The sequence below is a fragment of the Myxine glutinosa genome, chromosome 4 (genome assembly GCF_964187855.1).
Source record: "Myxine glutinosa chromosome 4, kmMyxGlut1.1, whole genome shotgun sequence".
Classification (NCBI taxonomy): Eukaryota; Metazoa; Chordata; class Myxini; order Myxiniformes; family Myxinidae; genus Myxine; species Myxine glutinosa.
This window is the reverse complement of record NC_136264.1, coordinates 68,970,541-68,990,998: the sequence shown is the minus strand read 5'-3', so window position 1 is coordinate 68,990,998 and position 20,458 is coordinate 68,970,541. Positions and strand designations below refer to the sequence as shown.

Sequence of the window (20,458 nt, the reverse complement as noted above, 5' to 3'; positions counted from 1 at the left end):
CCAGAAATTGCAGGAAAGCATTCCAAAACGGATATCTGCTGTTTTGCATGAAAAAGGTGGTCACACCAAATATTTCAATTTCACGCATTAATACTGTAAAATCAAATTCATTTTTGCCCACTCTCCACGGAAGAGCATTTGTTGGAAGATTATTTGCTCTGTACAGGTGTTGATGGTTCGCTGCCCTGATTTAATCCATCGACCTAGGGAGACTGTGATGGTAATCAGGCTAACTAATCCACGCTGTCTTCATTCTGTCTATCAAACATTTTCATTCCAAATTTTTTTTGAATAATTTATCATCTTCTTGATGTTTCTGCATTTTGACAAGTTTAATAAATTAAGTTTCATGATTGCAACATTGTTTTGTCAGAGACACCACTGTCCCTTTGTCGGTAGCCTTTTTCTGTTTCCCTCATGTAAATGATCTTGACAATGCTTTGTACAAATGTCTCTGCTGACATTTCTCTCCGTGCTCCCTTGAGCTTAGAACAGCTTGTAATGAAGATCTGTAGCATGAGTCCCCATCTTAACCAACAACCTTTTGGATGCCATTTTAGTGTCCCCACCAATCACCAACACTGTACTCAGTGTTGAACATAACATCAACAGTTAGTGCTTAAATGTGTCATTCACAGAGTTTTTCCAGCACACGATGGTGGACATCCTGGTGAAATTGCAAACTTCCCCCCTTGCAAAAGTATTGATTAGCTTTTTGATTTATAAAGTTGTTGGATGCATTGTGGTGGTTTCTCTGCAGCACACGCTCAAACAGCCGTGCCATTGTGTTGGACTATGCCGGCTATTTGCGACACGCCGTGGCTGCGCCATTAGTCACACGGGGAGCCGACGGTGTCCGGGACACACTGAATATTATGGCGTCCTACCACCTAACAAAGGAGGACGTCGACAACCTAATGGAGCTAACGACGTTTCCTGGAAGGCCTGATCCTATGGCACAGCTTGAATCGAAGGTGAAAATGGGCAGGTATACAATAACAGGAAATAACATAACGTTATGTGTGGGTAGTGGGTAGGTAGTGTGGGTAGTGGGTAGTTTACGTTAACGCAAAGTGTTTTAAGAACCACAATGGGTAGTGTATTGCAGGATAATGAAACTTATAATTTTCTGGTAGGATAGATGAAAGGCTGGCATGATGGCCGAGATAGATAGCAGGCATACTCTCCCTGTACTGTCTAGCGTGGGTTCGAATCCTGACCCAGCTATAAACTGTCATACCGGTGTTTCGCATGCATGGCAATGCAGCAATGTGTGCATCGTCCCTCAGATGGGCGTTATACTGCGTGTTCCATGTGCCAGCATTAGTAGGTGGAAGCTAAGGATCTCACGGTGTCCTTCACGAAGAGTAGGTGAGCTATTCCAAATTCAACACCATCAACACGGCACCATCAACAAATTCCAAATCTTTGTCCTAACTACTGCTGGGAGGGAAGGCAATGGCAAACTACCCAAATGTAACCCTTGCCTATAAACTGCTTCAGCAGCAGCAACGCTCGGTAAAGAGTACGGTAGATCTCACGAAGATAGATGAAAATTGGGCACGTTTTGCTTGGTCCAGTTTAAAGGCCACAACATCCAAATGGGTTTTTATTTATTTATTGGTATGCAATGTTGAGGCTCATGGAGGAGCTAGAATGAAGTCTCCCTCTAGTCACACACTGTAATCATTCCAATTAAACTCAGTTCCTTTTTAACCCAAAGCCGTGTTTACCGGAACAAGGTTCCGTTGCAAAGGCATATGTGATGTAATACATTACTTTGTTTAATACTCATTCAGTTTATTGTTGGGTTCAATTTATCGTTTGTGATCATTGATGCATGGCGTTAGGTAAGGCTTAACAGGTATGGGTTTTTATTGTTCACAACCTTCCCGCTAAACAGGTAAAAGCAGCCTTGACCAGAGCATATAATAAAGAGCCACACCTTGCACCATATGCTCTCTCAGTGGTTGCTAAAAAGAGTCGGAAAGGTTCTGGGCCAATAGATGGCGAGGAGTTGGTCGGAGAGGAAAGGATGTCGGGCGACAACACCGAGGATGAATGTGGCGTGGAAACTGATGGCATGGTGAAGGTAAGCTGTTATTCCATGAGACTTCTAAGTATCAAGAGCCATTTATTTATGGTAAAAAATGGCATGGTTATTCAATAATGGAAGTGTCAAAATATATATATTTATGGTTTATGAAAAGGCCTGGTCACATCCAAGATGGCGGACTGCAGCTTGGTTTGGTGGCACAAAGGGCCCACCTCTTTCATTCCAAAGTTAGAAACTGCCATTTGTTTTTACAATACACACTGATCATGCCACATCACAGAGTCTACCCCGTGCCCACTCCCTGAAAGACCCTGAAATTGAGGCAATTGGTCAGCACATTGATGGAATATCTAAATACCAGGTGTGTTTAAAAGTGTAATGCCGTTTCCAAATATGAAACGGTATATTCCAGGGTGACAGCATTTTCCCGCTCCTATTTTGTCTGGCTCTGGCCACACGGAGTAACCTCATTAATGAGCAAGAACACGGATATACCCTAGTCTCCAATAGAAGATATATCTACTGCATAGCCCTTCTTACTGAAGGACAAAAAAATTGGCAGAACAACAAAAACTAGTGAAAGTGTAGTCTGAGGACATCAAGATGGAATTTTGGCCAAGATAAATGTACCCAGTGCACATTCGCTGCAGTGCTGACTGACATTGATGTCCTCCATCCAATGTTAGGAGAGCAGATGCAGCATGTCCAAGGTGGAGTGACCTGGTCTGAATCCGAACTGATGGTCAGAAAACAGGCCGTTAGAGAAGAGGAAGGACTTGTAATCATGGATTCTGTGGCCTTGCTGTTGATTGGAAGTGGGTTTATAAGTCTTTAGTTTAGTGGATCGGTTTTTGTATGTTGTTTGTGTAATGTGGTGATGTTGGCTGACTTCCAAACATTTGGAATGTGACCCAGGGCAGATGGTACGGTGAACAGAGCAGAAAGAGGACGTGTAAGAGCAGCAGAGCAGGTTTTTAGGTCAAGTGAGCTAATGCCGCCTGGTCCATTTTCAGAATCAGAGTCGAAGAATGCATGAAACCTTTCCACCTTCTCAGGTGAAAAAGACAAGTCAAGAAAGACAAAGAAGAGTCAAGGAACAGTTGCGTTTGACATGGTAGGGTGTGTGTCCAGGGTGCGGGGTTTGGGGCACAAGATTTGGAAGCAAACACAGAATTGAGACATTCAGCCTTCTAACAACCAGAGTTTGCTGTGGTGCCATTTGAAGTGAGGAAGGGATGGAGGGGGAGCATACTCCAGAGATAGACTGAACAAGGTGCCACGAGATTCTGGAGAAAGAAGACAAGTTTGAAAGTTCAAACTTGAGGTAGGCCAGATGTTTTGATACTTGTTGTGGAAGATTGATTGATTGAGTGCTCTACTTGAAGGCAGATCTTTGGCCTATTGGTAAAGGTGCTACGAGGTGGTTTGCTATTGCCTTCCCAGCAATTAGTCAGGACAGGGATTTGTAATTTGTTCAGGATGCTGGGGATAACTCGCCGACTCTTGGTGAAGGATACAGTGGGATCTTCAGCATACACCAACTAATGATAGTAGACGGGACAGCTGGCTTAACGCCCATCCGAGGGATGGCACGCACACTAATTATCCGAGGGATGGCACGTACAGCTGGCTTAACGCCCATCACCCTGCCTGTGTAGCACCGGCATGACAGTATGTCTGTCCATCCTTGCCTAATGCGGTGCGGCATGCAGAGCGGCGTGTCTGTTTAGCCTGCCCAGAGTACATATGATTAACACTGTGGCTCTTGCACTTTATCAAACTTTCCCCGATTCCAGAATGATGGTTAGATGATTTATTTAGGTCATTATTCTGTTAATGCAACATAATCTATCCGCACAAAGTAAATTTCGAGGTATGGAGGGAAAAAGAAAATGAAAATGGGCAAAGAAATGCAACAATTAGATAAAAAGGTGAAGCGATGAAAGTCAAAATTGATGGAAATGCAGATAGAAAAAGATACATAGTGAACGCGAGGAACGGTGAAGAAAATAAATAATTATAGCGAGAAAAAGAATAACAATGAAATTGAGATACTGCATTTAAATTGTATTTGGAAATCAATAAGAAGGTCTTTCTCCCACGTTGATTTATTTATCATATTTTGCCACCGAAACACCATGCAATCATGTCACATTCATTATTTTCTCAAAGAATAGAACCGACCGATTCACAGTGAATTGAAATGCAGTGGCAAACACGGCCCACTTGACCAGAATTTTCCGGACGCATGCTGTTGCAACTCTGTACATACTGGGGACTCTAGGGTGAAGAAGACCTTTTTTTGTTTGTATTTTTTGGAGTGAGGAGGGGAACAGGATCGAGCTGATGGATCAGAAATGACAATACTTGTGAGAAAAGAAGGAAAAAGGAAGCACGTGGAGGTCAAAGCAGAGACAGAAGCAGCATACCGACTATCCAAGCCCTAGGCGAGTAGGGCAGACTTTAACAGGGACACATACAGTGCATTCAGAAAGTATTCAGACCCCTTCACTTTTTTCACATTTTGTTATGTTGCAGCCTTATGCTGAAGTCGTTTAAATTCTTTTTTTCCCTCATTAATCTACACTCAATACCCCATAATGACAAAGAGAAAACAGGATTTTAGAAAGTTTTGCAAATTTATTAAAAAGAAAAAACTGAAATAGCACATTTACATAAGTATTCATACCCTTTGCTATGACACTTGAAATTTAGCTCAGGTGCCTCCCATTTCTCTTGATCATCTTTGAGATGTTTCTACACCTTGATTGGACATGATTTGGAAAGGCACACACCTGTCTATATAATGTCTCACAGCTGACAATGCATAACAGAGCAAAAACCAAGCCATGAGGTCGAAGGAACTGCCTGCAGAGCTCAGAGACAGGATTGTGTCGAGGCACAGATCTGGGGAAGCCTACAAAAAATTTCTGCTGCATTGAAGGTTCCCAAGAGCACAATGGCCTCCATAATTCTTAAATGGAAGAAGTTTGGAACAACCACGACTCTTCCTAGACCAGGCCGCCCGGCCAACTGAGCAATCGGGGGGAGAAGGGCCTTGGTAAGAGAGGTGACCAAGAACCCGATGGTCACTGGCTGAGCTCCAGAGATCCTGTGTGAAGATGGGAGAAACTTCCAGAAGGACAGCCATCACTGCAACACCCCACCGATCTGGGCTTTATGGCAGAGTGGCCAGAGGGAAGCCAAACAGTTCAATCTTGGTTTCATCAGACCACAGAATCTTGTTTCTCACAGTCTGAGAGTCCTTTAGGTGCTTTTTTGCAAACTCCAAGCGGACTTTCATGTGTCTTTCACTGAGGAGAGGCTTCCGTCTGGACACTCTGCCATAAAGCCCAGATCGGTGGAGTGTTGCAAAAATGAATTTAAACGATTTCAGCATAAGGCTGCAACATAACAAAATGTGAAAAAAGTGAAGGGGTCTGAATACTTTCTGAATCCACTGTAAATATATATATATATATATATATATATATATATATATATATATATATATATATATATATATATATATATATACTAGCAGAAGTACCCGGCTTTGCTCAGGAGGTTTCATGGGAATTTGGGTTATGAGTGGGTTCCCAACAGCCACTCTGATTTTTTATTCCAGGTTTACTCCTCTAGACATGTCACCTTTATGGCGAGGTGCATCCGTCTTGACACGATACCGTCATTGAGTGTTGTGGCCTTTTTTTTAGAACTAAGAGCTTGCCAGACTCGCAGTCCAGCCACACTCTAATAGCACCACCACTGATGGTCCGCATCTGCTTATTAGTCAGCTTATTTCGCAATTGACGTATATATCTATAGGACATTTTGGATAATTTAGCCCCACTTATGACGGGCAATTTCACTTCAGCACTTCAGTATAGACGATGTTGTGAGTCGTTGCAGTTGGAGTGTAAACAAAAAGATTGCAGGGACTTCCAACTCTGGAACAGCCTACATATAGCTGACCATGAGAAAAGCAAGACTCTTCCAGATGCAATCCTGCCACTGTTAATGTTTGCCCTTGTTCACATATTTACAAATATACTTGATTGACTTGACCGAATTGCAGAACTCAACGTAAATGTGTGCATGGAAGATTTTAGTGAGCAGTGGGCAGTAGGGGACAATCCATCTGTTATCTATTTCATGTTGTCCAATCTTTGTCTGAAATGTCTGAAATCAGGCCTTCTTCGTCGATAAGAGGGGTAGCCATCTTCTCCTGTTTGTGTCTCTTTCAGGAATTGCCTTGGAAAACGTTTGGTGCACTTTCTGTCTTTCATACATGGCGAGTTGTGAACCCTGGTGTTGGGCTAGCGGCTAGGGTGCCAGCTTAGGATCCTAGGATCCTGGGTTCGAATCCCGGTCGATCGCTGAATTAACGCCAGGGGGGTTGACTCAGCCTGTCATCCTTCCGAGGTCGGCTAATTGAGTACCAGTTCACTGGTAATTCCCTGTTTATCGTAAAAGGCGACAAAAAGGGTTGGCGGCAGGAAGGGCATCCGGCCGTAAAACATTGCTTCAAAAAGGGGACCGAAAAACAACAACAACCACGGTCCCCGAAAAAGGCCAACCCACTTTGCGGGGAAAAATGGCCTCTAAAGTGGGTTTTATACATGGCGAGTTGTAGTTAAGTGAAACACAAGGACCATGAACCATCTGTGCTTTGACAATTTCAAACAGATCTTTGTCATTCGTTGGATCTGGAAATTCAGCTGATATTTAAAAAAAAAACACCTTTAGAGGCCATTTTTCCCTGTGTGTCATAAAAGGCGACAAACAGGGTTGGCGGCAGGAAGGGCATCCGGCCGTAAAACATTGCTTCAAAAAGGGGACCAACAAAAACAACAACAACCACAGTGCCCGAAAAAAGGCCAAGCTGATATGATGGAGTCAATCTGGTTGGCACGAATTTTCGAGGAAAGCCAGATTAGAATGTGTGCATGAGGCAATCCTCTTTTTTGCCATTCGATGGTGTACATGTGGCAACTTACTGATCCAAAAAATATGTGATTTGGTGCTAAGGTCCATTAATTTCACCACTTTGAGACGGAATACTCTGGCAGTGAGGTCATGTCTGTGAAAATGTGTTTGTCCGGGAAGTAGTTTATCCTGGATTTCTTTCCATGTTGGATTGCAAGTAAATGTGATAGAGATCAGGTCGCCCATAAATGCGGACATATGCCATTGCATCTTGAGTTCTTTCATGCATGTATCTGGGGCTGCCTGTAAAGCTTGATGGCAGGATACAGAGTTGGCCAAGCCCTCCTCCAGCCACATCATTGTTAATTTCGTCTCGCAAGTGTATGTCGGAGTCAGATCTTAATTCTTTTTATTGGATCCTGATGTAACGCAACCTCTCTGCTTCAATCTTTGCATACATGTCCACATCGAATTGATGGAAGAGGTTCTGACTTCGATAACAACAACAACAACATGCATTTTAAGGCCATTTTCCCTGCGAGAGCGGGGGTTAGCCTTGTGGTCCCCATGACAATCTTCTCCATCTTGCCCTATTTTCTGCATCTCTCCTTGTTAACCCCCTTGCCCGCATTTCTTCTTCCACCATCTTTGGCCAAGTCTTTCTCGGTCTTCCCCGTCCTCTACTTCCTTCTACATTCATTTCCATCACTCTTCTCAACCAGTCACTTTCATCCTTCCTCAACACATGACCAAACCATCTCAACCTGTTCCTCTTCACAACATCAATCACAGGCTCCATTCCCATCATTTTTCGCAATTCATCATTTGTCTTCCTCTCTCTCAACGATACTCCGCACATCCATCGAACCATTCGCATTTCCACCCTTTCCAACCTTCGTTGCTGCTCTACGTTCATTACCCATGTCTCGCTCCCATAAATCATAACACTTCTCACACATGCAGCATACACCTTTCCCTTCAGCTTCAACGACACTCCCCTCCTCATCAGCACGCCACTCAGTTCCCGAAACTTCTTCCATGCACATCTCACTCGAGCAACCGTTGCCGAGTCTGATCCACCTTCTCCATTCAGCATGTCTCCGAGGTAGCAAAATGTTTTCACACCTTCCAGCTTCACGCCGTCTCCAAGATCCAACTCAACATTTCCTCCATCTGCAGCTCCCTCTGTGCACACCTTACATTTGAATGTAGCTGCCACACTGGTTAATGACCCTCTCAGACCACTACATTTTTGATGAACCCACTCAGCGCACATTGTACATTGAATGGAGTTCACTCCGACACCCTTCCTGCACACAGCACAGGGCCACTTCCCAGTTCTTTCCACCTCACCACATGCTTTACCACTTGCCGTCACCTTCGTCTTTCCGATATTCACCTTCAGACCTTTTGTCTCCATACATTTCTTCCACTTGTTCCTCTTTTCTTCAGTCCATCCATACTTTCCGCAATGAACACCAGATCACCTGCATACAACAACTCCCACGGTAAACCCTCCTTTACGTTCTGAGCCAGCACCTCCATCACAGCTACAAATAGTAGTGGACTTAGTACCGACCCCTGATGCACTCCCACCTTCACCTCAAACTCACCACTGTTCCCGTCCTTCGTCCTTACAGCTGTGCGCGCTCTTTTGTACATTGCCATCACTACTCTGATCAACCATTCCTCCACTCCTAACTTCCTCATTGCCCATGTCAATACTTTGCGTGGAACCCTATCGAATGCTTTCTCCAGATCAACAAACCCAAGAAACAACTTCTTCCTCTTCTCCATGTACTCCTCCTGCAACTGCCTCACAATAAAAAGTGCATCTGTCGTTCCTCTTCCTGGCATAAATCCAAACTGCATTTCGTCGATCTTCACTTTCTTCCTTATCCTCCTCTCCAACACCCTTTCCAATACCTTCATTCCATGCTCCAATAACTTTATCGCTCGGTACGAGCCACACTCTAGAGGGTCACCCTTCCCCTTGTATAGAGGGACGAGGGTACTCAGTTCCCAATCCACTGGAATGCAGCCTTATTTCACCGCCAGATTACAGATCTCTGTCATTCTCTTCACACCCCAACTTCCTGCTGCCTTCAACATATCTCCCACAACTCCCGTCGGCCCTCCCGCTTTTCTACTCTTCATTTATTTTATCGCTTCCTCAACTTCCTTCTCAGTTATCTTCTCTGCCGGTCCTAAAACTGGGTTACTCTCTATGTTGCCATCCCATTCATTCTCTGTATTCAACAGCATTTCCATATATCTTTCTCATCTTCTTTTAATTCCATCTGGGTCCACAACGATTTGTCCCACTTCATCCTTCAAGCAACTCACCCCCATCACAACACACCTCTCTTTCGCTATCTGCTTTGCAATCCTGAATACTGCTCTCTGACCCTCTTCCGAATCCAAGCGTTCTCCGAACATTTTCCTACATGCCTCCTGCACCTTTGCTACCTCTTTCTTTGCAGCCTTCTTGGCTGCCTTATAACTTTCATGCTCTGCTGTTTCTGCTCCCGTACCCTTCGCATTCTGCCACTCGTTGAACTTCTTCCTCTTCTCGACAAACCTCTTTCCAACTTCATCATCCCACCACCATGTTTCCGAGTGCCTCGGTGGTCCTTTTGTCCATCCACATACCTCACCAACGGCTCCCAACAGACTAGCTTTCATTGACATCCAACCACTTTCAAGCTTAACCACATCATCCTCTACCCTACTCAGCCTCTCTTTTAATGCCTCCCTTACTGTCACCTCTTTCAACCTCCACACCTTCATTCTCGGTTGGTACTTCACCCGCCGAGCTCTCCTCGCACATTTCACCCTTATGTCGCAGACAACCAAGTGGTGCTGTGAAACAGCCTCCTCCCCCGGGATCACCTTTGTGTCCCAGAGGTGCCCCCTATCTCGCCTACGCACCATCAGGTAGTCAACGGTTGTCGTCGACCCACCTGACGTGTATGTAACAAGCTTATTATCCTCTTTCTGGAACTGAGTATTACAAATCAACAAATCAGCTCCATCAGCAAACTCCAAAATCCTTTCACCTTCTCCATTTCTCACACCATATCCGTAACCCCCATGAACTCCCTCAAAACCATCCATACTCCTGCCCACATGTCCATTGAGGTCTCCTCCTACCACAACAACTTCCTCATCTTTCACGTTTTCCATCAGCTTCTCTATCGCACACCAGAACTTGTCCTTCTCTTCATCGCTCCGACCAACCTGCGGAGCATATCCCGAGATGTCGTTCACCAAGAGCTTTCCAATCATCATTTTCACCATCATCAACCTATCACTCGCTCTCGTCACACTCGCCACACTGTCTACAAACTCCTCAGAAAACAGGACACCAACACAATTCACGCCCTCCAGGCACCCTTGCGACACAAACTTGTATTTCTGTCCCTGCCTACCCTTCACCATTCTCACACCACTTCCCTTCCATCTCGTCTCTTGCACACAACATATGTCCACTCTTCTTCTGACCAATACTTCCACCACTTCTCCTGATCTCCCTGTCATTGTCCCTACATTCCATGTCCCAAACCTCAGAAACCGATCTCCACTTCGGGCTGTACCCTGCCCATATGTAGTTGTAATTGTCATGGTTCTCTTTTTGAGGCAATGTTTTTATGGCCGGATGCCCTTCCTGACGCCAACCCTCTTAGTCGTCTCTTACGACACGCAGGAATACGGTGTACCTATTCTAATCCAGGGTACACACTGGGAAACGTTTAAAACATGGAAATTCTTTTGAACATGGAAATTTAAAAGGTTCTGACCTCGATGAAGTTGGTTAAAGGAATTGCCACGAACCATAAAGTGATGAGCATAGAAGTCCATGCTAGAGACAGTTTTTGTTGAGTTTGTACCAGCCTGTGGAATATTAAAGTGGTAGCCATCTTCTCCATTCACGAAGAGCAAAGGATACTGGAGGGCATCGTAAGACCTATGGGTTTCACTGATGAAGTTAAGGTTGTTGTCACCACGTTTGAGGACAATGTCTCTTCTGCCATATTCTTGGCCAGTCATAATGACAGCCACCTCATTACGTTCTGGAGCATTGAATCGGCGTGCATGCTCACCGGATGGTCTTTTGTCAGCATCAATGATGATCTGAAATTCCAGGGTCGGAGCATTCTCAAGGGCATATTTAAAACTTTCCACATAGCTGTTACTTGAATGAAGCATTTCTTGCAGCTTCAAAATTAAATCAAATCTTGTACCCTGGTTGCTGTTGTATCTACTCTGGGCCTGTTGAAGATCTCCAACAAAGTATATCTGCAAATACCGAGGCTGTTCATTTGGTAGAGGCTGGAGGGATCCTAACCTGTGGTAAATCTGTCCCTGAACTTTGAATGTTGGCATGAATCCTCCCTCTGTGATAACATTGGTGCCGAATGACGTCATTTGAAAGGCACAATTGTATTTCCGAATATTCCGAAGGAAATGTTTGGACTCTGGAGTGGTGCCAAGAAGAAGATCCTTAAGTAGCTCAGGTGGTTCAGGAAGCATAGTCAGCTGAACTTTGCCATTAGTTCAACACATGCCTGGTGTTTCTTTATCACACTTTTTGGCGCTACACTTGTCACAAATCTTAGACATGGAACCAATGGTCACTAATTCGTGTGATGCATAATCAAGGCTTGGATCATAGTTGAAAGCACCTTGGTACCACTGTTGCGTAGTGAATGGTCGAGATCTTACCTCAGCATGACTTGTCCTATCTCTTTGACGCCTTCTCTGACGTTCATCTGGAGTTTCCTCCTGCAGTCGAGTTGACTGTCGGAAGACCTGTTCTTGGAGGCGAGACTGCCTCTGTTCTAGTGCTTCCTGCTGCCTTTCAGCTCTTCGTCTGGCAGTGTTTTCTTGGAGTCGTGATTGTCTTTCCTCGAGTGTCTCTTGGTCTATAAGAGCTGATCGCCTGCGTGCCAGGGTTTGAAGTTCCTGCTGATGTTCCGCATCTGTCCGTGCTTCTCTTCGTGTCTGCATATGGAGAGCTGCAGGCGACTTTCCGAAATTTGGCCGCTTTTTGGGTGGCGTCGTAGTTGGGAAAACTGTCGCTTTTCGTTTGATAATGGGAAGAGGTGGGGAAAACGCTCGTTTTTTATGGAAAACGTTCACTTTACCTATAACATAGGAATAAATCGGAGATTTTCGAAGGTAGGAATAAATCGGAATAAAAAAATAGGAATAAATCGGAGATTTTCGAAGGTAGGAATAAATCAGAAAAAAAAAAAGGAATAAATCGGAGATTTTCGAAAGTAGGAATAAATCGGAATAAAAAAATAGGAATAAATCGGAGAAATAGGAATAATAATAATAATGAAGAAACGTGGCGAAAACGTTTGCTATTAAAATGAATGTTGAAGTACGCCACCATATAGGATTATTAGGAGGGGCGGAGACCTTAGGAAGGCGGAGACTATTTAAATTGTCCAATAGAAAAAGGGTAAAAAAATTTGACCCTTCTAGAAAGGTCAAATATTTCGTGGTCCCGCCTTTTTGGGTTTTTTTTTTTGAGTTCGAGCTCGGGAGGTGCGATTTCAGTAATTTTAAAGACTGCCATTGGATTCCCCATATAAAACTACCCCTAGTTGTGCACCATTAAGACCTCAAAGTAGGCGCATACGGATTTGTATACCTAACGACACCACAAACAGACATTGCCTTTTATTATATAGAAGAAGATATATATATATATATACATATACAGTCACGTGAAAAAGTAAGTACACCCCATGTAAAGTTTTGACTTTTTCAATATATTTCAACATACAGCTATGTCATCTTCATTTCAACAATATTGACAGATAAAGGTGATATAATATAACAAATATCATGAAACATTTACATTTTGTAGTCCATTGTATAATTTAAATAAACATAAATGCAAATTTCGCATGTGGAAAAAGTAAGTACACCCTTGGCTCTTATAGGTGGTATTGCCCCCTTTGGCAGAAACAACCTCAAGTAGGCGTTTCTTATAACTGTCTACCAGTCTCTGACATCGACTGGGAGAAATTTTTGCCCACTCCTCCATGCAGAATTACTTCAGCTGTGCGATGTTTGAGGGGTTTCTTGCATGCACAGCTCGTTTCAAATCCCCCCACAACATCTCGATGGGATTTAGATCCGGGCTTTGACTTGGCCATTCCAGAACCCTCCATTTCTTTCTTTTCAGCCATTCCTTGGTGGATTTACTGTTATGTTTAGGGTCATTGTCATGTTGCAAGGTCCACCTTCGGTTGAGCTTCAACTCTCCGACAGATGGCCTCACATTATCCTCAAGCACCCTCTGGTACAATGAAGAATTTATAGTGGATTCTATGATGGTGAGCTGCCCAGGCCCTGATGCAGCAAAGCTGCCCCAAACCATAATATTTCCACCACCATGCTTTACAGTTGGTATCAGGTTCTTGTGGTCAAATGCTGTCTTTGGTTTTCACCAAACATGTCTTCTGGTACTGTGGCCAAATAGCTCTACCTTTGACTCATCTGTCCAGAGCACTTTGTTCCAGAAGTGCTGGTCTTTGCCGAGGTATTCATTGGCAAACTTTAGTCTTGCCCTGATGTTCTTTCTGGACAGCAAAGGTTTCCTCCTGGCACACCTCCCATGTTGATCAAATTTGTGCAGCCTCTTTCTAATGGTAGACTCGTGCACTTTGACATCAACAGTGGCAAGAGCTACCTGTAGGTCCCGTGATGACATTCTGGGGGTTCTTAGAGACTTCTTTCAGCATCTTTTGGTCTGCTCTCGGGCTGAACTTGCTGGGGCGGCCTGGCCTGAACAAGTTGGCAGTTGTTTGGAATCTTCTCCACTTTTTTTTCTTTTTTTTGTATACAAGATCGAGGCTCGTGAAAGAGCTAACAAACCATAATATTTCCGTCACTTGTAGATTATCTTTCAGACAGTCGAATGATTGATTTCAAATTGTTTGGAGATCTTTTTAAATCCCTTCCCAGACTCGTCGGCATCTATAACCTTCTTTCTGAAGGCCTCAGAGAGTTCTTTTGATCTCGGCATGGTGATGCCACACACTTCAACAACAAAGAGCAAACCAAACGAAATATCTGAGGTTTAAATAAGACAGGTTCCTCCAAGATCCTCTCTAACGATCTTCTAAACATTTGCACCTGAGCTGGTACACCTGATTCTAATTTTAGGTATTTGAAGTAGTGATAAATGTAGGGGTCTACTTACTTTTTCCACATGCGAAATTTGCATTTATGTTTATTTAAATTATACAATGGACTACAAAATGTAAATGTTTCATGATATTTGTTATATTATATCACCTTTATTTATCAATATTGTTGAAATGAAGATCAAATAGCTGTATGTTGAAATATGTTGAAAAAGTCAAAACTTTACATGGGGTGTACTTACTTTTTCACGTGACTATATATATATATATATATATATATATATTATAAATAATATTTGCATTGGCCCACCTTAGTACCCTCAGGTTAGGTGGTCGGAGGAGGCAAACCTAGTAGCTACATCCTTTGTCTTATGGCCCTCAGTCCCACCTGGTAAGTTTGGTTGAGATTGTATAAGTAACAACTGAATGCACCAGTCACAGTCATGCAGAGACAAGCAGACACCAAATTGCGTATTTTAGTATGACATCAAACTTGTTCACTGGTGTTTTAACTACTTGGGGTGCAGGTTAGTTTTTGGCATTTTTTTTTTGTGTGATGTAATCCCCTTCAAGTAACGATAAAATTCTTCCATAAGCCTTGGTTACTAGTGTCAATTACTGGGGGGATGGAACCTATTTTCATTGATGACACATTTTATAAATACTGTCTTGGATTGGTTGATTTACCCATGTTGTGTACATATAAAGCTGAGTTTGTGTCTGTGGGTCATAAGCACCACTCATTCTACAGGCCACGCCTCCCTCCTCTCCCCCAGCGTCATAAGCTCCGCCTTTAAGCCAAGCCACGCCTTTCTCTCCAAAGGCCCAGAAACGCAGTTACTCTCTGTCTGCTGGACACAGTGACGTGTCGCTTATAACTCAATATTTGCTCACCAGAATTTTGCTCACCAGCGAGGCATTGCAATGACTGTTACAAGCAAAATTATATCCCACGTTTGCTTGCTTGCGAGATATCACGCAGCGACATCTTTTTTTACATGCATCACACGGCCGCACCACGTTTTGGGACGTCAAAAGCAGTTACTTTCTGTCTGCCGGACAGTGACGTGTCGCTTATAACTCAATATCTTACAAACGCACGATCAGCCATTATCAACTGTTTCGTTGGAGTGCTTGCTTGAGTGCTTAAGCTACTTGGCGAGTGCTCTACAAGCTGCTTGGTAATGGCTGCCTTCTCTGAGCTCCCAAGGTTAATCGTGACAAAACTTTATAGGATTACATTTTTTACCATGATACACCTTAATGGGGGTTTAAAACAGTAATTTTCTCACAATTCATAACTTCTTAACACACGAGCCATCACCTGTCATGGGAAAGCGATGGGAGTCCAGAGGGAGGGAGGGGTGGATGGAGGCAGGAGGGGTTTGGGGTAGGAACCTGGAGAGAGGGAGTGGGATGGAAGGAGTTGGGAGGAAGGAGGGGAAAGGGTGAGGTGGGAGTTTGGAGATGGGGGAAGGGGTGGGGGGGAGGGATTCGGAGGGGTGGTGTGGGAGTTCATAGGGATAGGGTGGGTTTGGGGGGAGGGAGGGGAAGGAGTGGGAGCTTTGAGTGGCAACGTCAGGTACCGTTGCTCGTTTAATATATGTGTATTTACCTGCAGCAAAAGAAAAAAACCAAGGCAACGAAAGATGCAGAAGCAGAGACAAAGGCGAGATCGAGCAGAGAGAGGAAAAATGAGAAGACAAAGAGTCGACACAGGAAGTGATGTTATTATGGGGGGTTTTTTTTTCTGGTCCCTCCATATTTGTACCCAGTAGCAGGTTCCTTGCCACTGTGTTATCTTTGCCCAAACGCTGTTGGGACACTTGTACACTGGTAAATATGTGCAAGGAGTGTTTACTTCAGGCATTGCTATATTTTTCACTGTATATGCTGTGGTGGGCTTCAGCCAGGTAAACTGCTGGTTTGAAATATCCAGCTGTTGGCCATGGACAAACTGTGGCAAAGGTTAAAAAGCAAGCTCTTTTTGAGGTTAAACTGATGATGCATTTTAAAAGAATACTTTGGACCTGAAGACATTGTCTGTCCTCCTGTGCTGTGTTGGCAAGTAATTATGGAGGTTCCTGTTCAATACCCAGTGCTTTGCCATCAGTGTTTACAGGAATGATTTCATGTATCGACGTCAATAGCTACGTTTTGTGCAATTCAGCAATTCACCTTAACTTTTGTACAATTCAGCAATTCACCTTAACTTTTGTACAATTCAGCAATTCATTCCATTTGAGGGGATTTTTACTTTTAATTTTGAAGTTGTGTTTGAAATGTTATAAAGCTTTTTATTGTATAAAATCTGCACACCTCATGGTCTTCACCAAACTCGGTGACTGAACGAATAAATCTTTGAAAGTAATCAAGATATACAACTTTACATTCGTTTAGGTGGATCAGTTTGTGTGGTAAACGATACAACAGCAAGACCTTGACTATTTGCAACAAGAATGCTTTTTAAAACCAAATGAATCGAGCATCATATTACAAACATTGTTTCACATCTTGAAATCAATATGTATGGCCATGTTGAAGTCGTTTTTGCAAATTTGAAATCACCATTGAATGAAATTGGAGGCACATTTTGTGATACGAGAGATCATTTTAACCTGCGGGAAACTCAACGTCATTAACCTGAGGTTAATGCTATGATCTTATCAATTGTTTTTCAACTTCACCTCCTTGTATGTTTAAAAATGACCATTAAACATTGACTGCAATTTCAGTAAATTTTCTGTTTAACCTGAAGGTCATTCTGCCATATGGATGCATTTGAACAATTTTCAAGTACAGATAACAGTTCTTCCATTTAAAAGATAAGTGTGCTTGTTTCGTCCATCGTACCACTTTAGTGTTGATATAAACTTTTACCCCCCTAATATGGTCGCAAAACATCTAGAAGGTATTCATAGAATACTTACCCTGCACAGTCAACTTGGTGTGAGCCAACTCTTGTGTTTTTGAAGGTTTTTTTTTCTTTAATCCAATATGGCTGCCAGACCACATGAATGATGACATCATAAATTTATATTCTGTAATATAATTGTTGTGGAGATCACGCTCAAGAAATTTCAAACTGATCAGACTAAGCGTTGTCACTGTCGAATTATGACGTCATAATTAAGACACCACTGATGTCATCATTAAAAACACTTATTCCCCATGAGGATTCTTTACAATGAGCCACGTTTCAATTTTTTTCCATGGAGCGGTTTCAGAGATAGAGGTGCAACGTTTTTCGGTTTTTCTAAGATGGCGCCTGTACCAGGTGTCCTATGGCGTCATAATTATCATTAAAATATTATACAGGAGGAGGCGCTCCTATGGTGAAAGTTTCGTGTCCATCAGACCAACAGTTGCAGAGAAAAAAAAAATCATATTGATCGGATTAAGTGTTTTACTTGTGGAATTATGACGTCATAACAACGGCACTGATGACACCATCATCAACATATCTTATTCCCCATGGGGAGTACGTGACAGAGCCATGTTTCAATTTTTTTCCATTGAGCTGTTTTGGAGATATAGAGATGTAAGGTTTTTCCAAGATGGCGTCTGCACCACGTGACCTATGCCGTCATAATTATGAATAAAAAATTATACAGGCGGAGGCGCTCCTATCATAAAATTTTTGTATCAATTGGACAAACAGTTGCCTAGAAAATGAATTTTTAAAATGCAGACACGCACGTACGCCACACATACGGATGCAACCGAATGCCAAATCCTGCTTTTCGCTTTGCGAGCGCAGGGTAAAAGTCTTGAAGTGGCACTTGCTGTTTACTCAGCTTTAATGTAAAGTGGAAAACCCAATAATGATCCAGTCAGTAATTTTAAAATCTTACTTTTCCACTTTTTCTAAACCTGTTTAGATAACTTTCATGGCTTGGTTTTAAAATTGCATATAATATTGCAGTAAACTTTTATAACTTACCGTTCTTAAAATAAGTGGCAGGAGGACCTCATTTTTCAATACCATTTGTTTTAAGCTTCTATGCGAGTGCAAGTTAAGGTGAAGACTATTTCAAATACAAACCTTTGCAAAAAATTAACTCTTCTCACCCGATGGTAATAATGGTAATAATGGTAGGTAATAATGTGGTGAAAATATAATTGTTTTGGAAAAGGCTACTAGGGGTTAACACTACTTAGTATAGTTTAGTTAGCTCCTTAATGAATGTAACAGTATAAGCATGAAGTAATTAATTGTGATATTAGATATGCATCGCTTAGGTAATAGATAGACAATGTCTACCCCTCTTAATGTGTTTATCTGAAATCCGCCATCCCTTTTTTTATGTTTTTACCTCTGTAGTCTGGCCTTTCTCTTTTGAGCGTCTTAATAGGTCTTGAAGCGTCAGTTTAGGCAGGGGATCATGGTCTTCATCAAACAAACTGGGAGCTCAGGCACTTTTAGCTTTTTTTGCCTGAAAACTGGCTGAAGGTTGGGAAAGGGATTTGCCCCACCCACATGCAGAATTGCAGGCCAATAGCGGTCAAGAGGGGAGGGGTTAGTTGTGTCATGGTTGAGGATCAGGCCGGCTCTATAAAAGGGCATGATGTGGGGTTCTTAATCAGGCGAAGCCAGTGCTGCTCCAGCCACCCTCTCCATCCCCACCACACACATGCACATACACACACGCATGCAAACACACGCACCAAGTCCCACCCACTCTTCCTTCTTGAGCTGGGCCATGGCACAAACTGTTTTCCTGCCGGGAGCTGGGGTATTTCAGTCTCGTCCTTTCTATCTCCTGTGGTATGCGTAAAACCTGAAGGAATCGTTTATTTAAGACTCCAGTCCGTTTGTCATTGGTACTGTGGAAGTGTATGACCAGTAGGGGAAAAGGGCTTGTTGGTTGTATCATTTATTTGTGTATTGCTTCTTGTACATTACCTCCCCATGACCATTGTTTGTTTTATTAAATATACCTGGTCTCAGGGTGAATATGGGTCGTCGTGGTCCTCTGTTGTGATTAGAAAAGCCCGTTGAAGTCTAATTGGCTGCAGAAATTAAACTCCGCACATCAAGACTGTGCCACACCTCTCCGGCTTCACTTGACCTAATTAGAGATGAAACGTGTTGTGCTAATTACAGGGTTTTCACAGTCCTTATAATGCCTGGAAAACTGAAGGAAAAAAAACGTGTTCCAGTATCAGAATGTCTTGAAAAACTTTTCCAAGTCCTTGAAACTCCTGGAAAATTGCTCAAATATAAACAAGAAGAAAATGACATAAAATGTCACAGCCCCCTTGGTTTTAGTAATTTTGCTGTACGGCGTTAAAGGCTGTCAGTTGGCCATCTTTGGTCGGATTGCAAAACAAAGCCTTCTGCATATGTAAACTCTCATGTATTGTCTTTGTGCCAGGTTTGAACAAAGTCGGTCCATGCATGTTCAAGAAATGGTTGGGGACACGTTTAAGTAACAAAATGGCCGCCAGTCGGTCACCTTGGATCTGATCTTGAAAAGAAATGACATGCATATATAAGCCATCGTTCATTATCTGTTTGAACAAGATCGATGAATGCATGTCCGAGAAATGGTTGAGAACGTGTTCAATATCGGATTTTTTACAACTAAAATGGCCGCCAGTCTAGTCGGCCATCTTTGATCAAATCCCAAAATCAAGTGAGGTGCACGTGTCATGTACTGTGTTTGTGCCAAGTTTTAACAAAATCAGACCATGCATGTTCAATAAATAGTCGGGGGTATGTTTAACCCTCTGGAGTCTACAAGCCGAATTTATCGGCTCTAATCGCATTCAAATGCATTCAAATTCAAATATAGTAGACTCCAGAGGGTTAAGTAACAGAATGGCCACCAGTTAGCCATTTTGGATCTGATCTCGAAAGAAAATGACGGGCGTATGTAAGCCATCATTCATTATCTGCGTGCCAAGTTTGAACAACATCGGTAAATGCATGCCCGATAAATGGTTGAGGACGTGTTCAACATCGGGTTTTTTACAACTAAAATGGCCGCCAGTCGGCCATCATTGATCACATCGCGAACAAAATGATGTGCATGTGTATACCATTATGTATTGTCTGTGTCAAGTATGAACAAAATCAGTCGATACATCTCCAAGATATGGCTGCGGACAGACGGACGAGACCCAATCCATAAGCCCCGTTTTGGACTAAGCCCAATGGGGGCTAATATCTGTCAGGCCCATGTCGGAATTGTTAAATCTGCTGGGCTCTTTAATGGCGCTTTTCCATTGCACAGAACGGTACGGCACGGTAATCCCTGTGGACCGTGAAAATAGGTGGAGTTATCTGACGTGACGAAAAAAA

At 42.9% G+C, this 20,458-nt stretch overlaps 1 protein-coding gene across 3 annotated transcripts in view; it reads left to right on the top strand.

Moving 5' to 3' along the window:
* Positions 1–19,112, top strand: part of RFC1 (replication factor C subunit 1) — a 136,470-nt gene extending 117,358 nt beyond the window's left edge. For all 3 annotated transcript variants that reach the window (XM_078775848.1, XM_078775849.1, XM_078775850.1), the window contains 3 exons: positions 761–974; positions 1,904–2,092; positions 15,773–19,112. In XM_078775848.1, coding sequence (XP_078631974.1) covers positions 761–974; positions 1,904–2,092; positions 15,773–15,877 — 508 coding nt within the window. In that variant the 3' untranslated portion in view covers positions 15,878–19,112. The remainder of the gene's footprint in view (positions 1–760; positions 975–1,903; positions 2,093–15,772) is intronic.
* Positions 19,113–20,458: the final 1,346 nt, after the last annotated feature.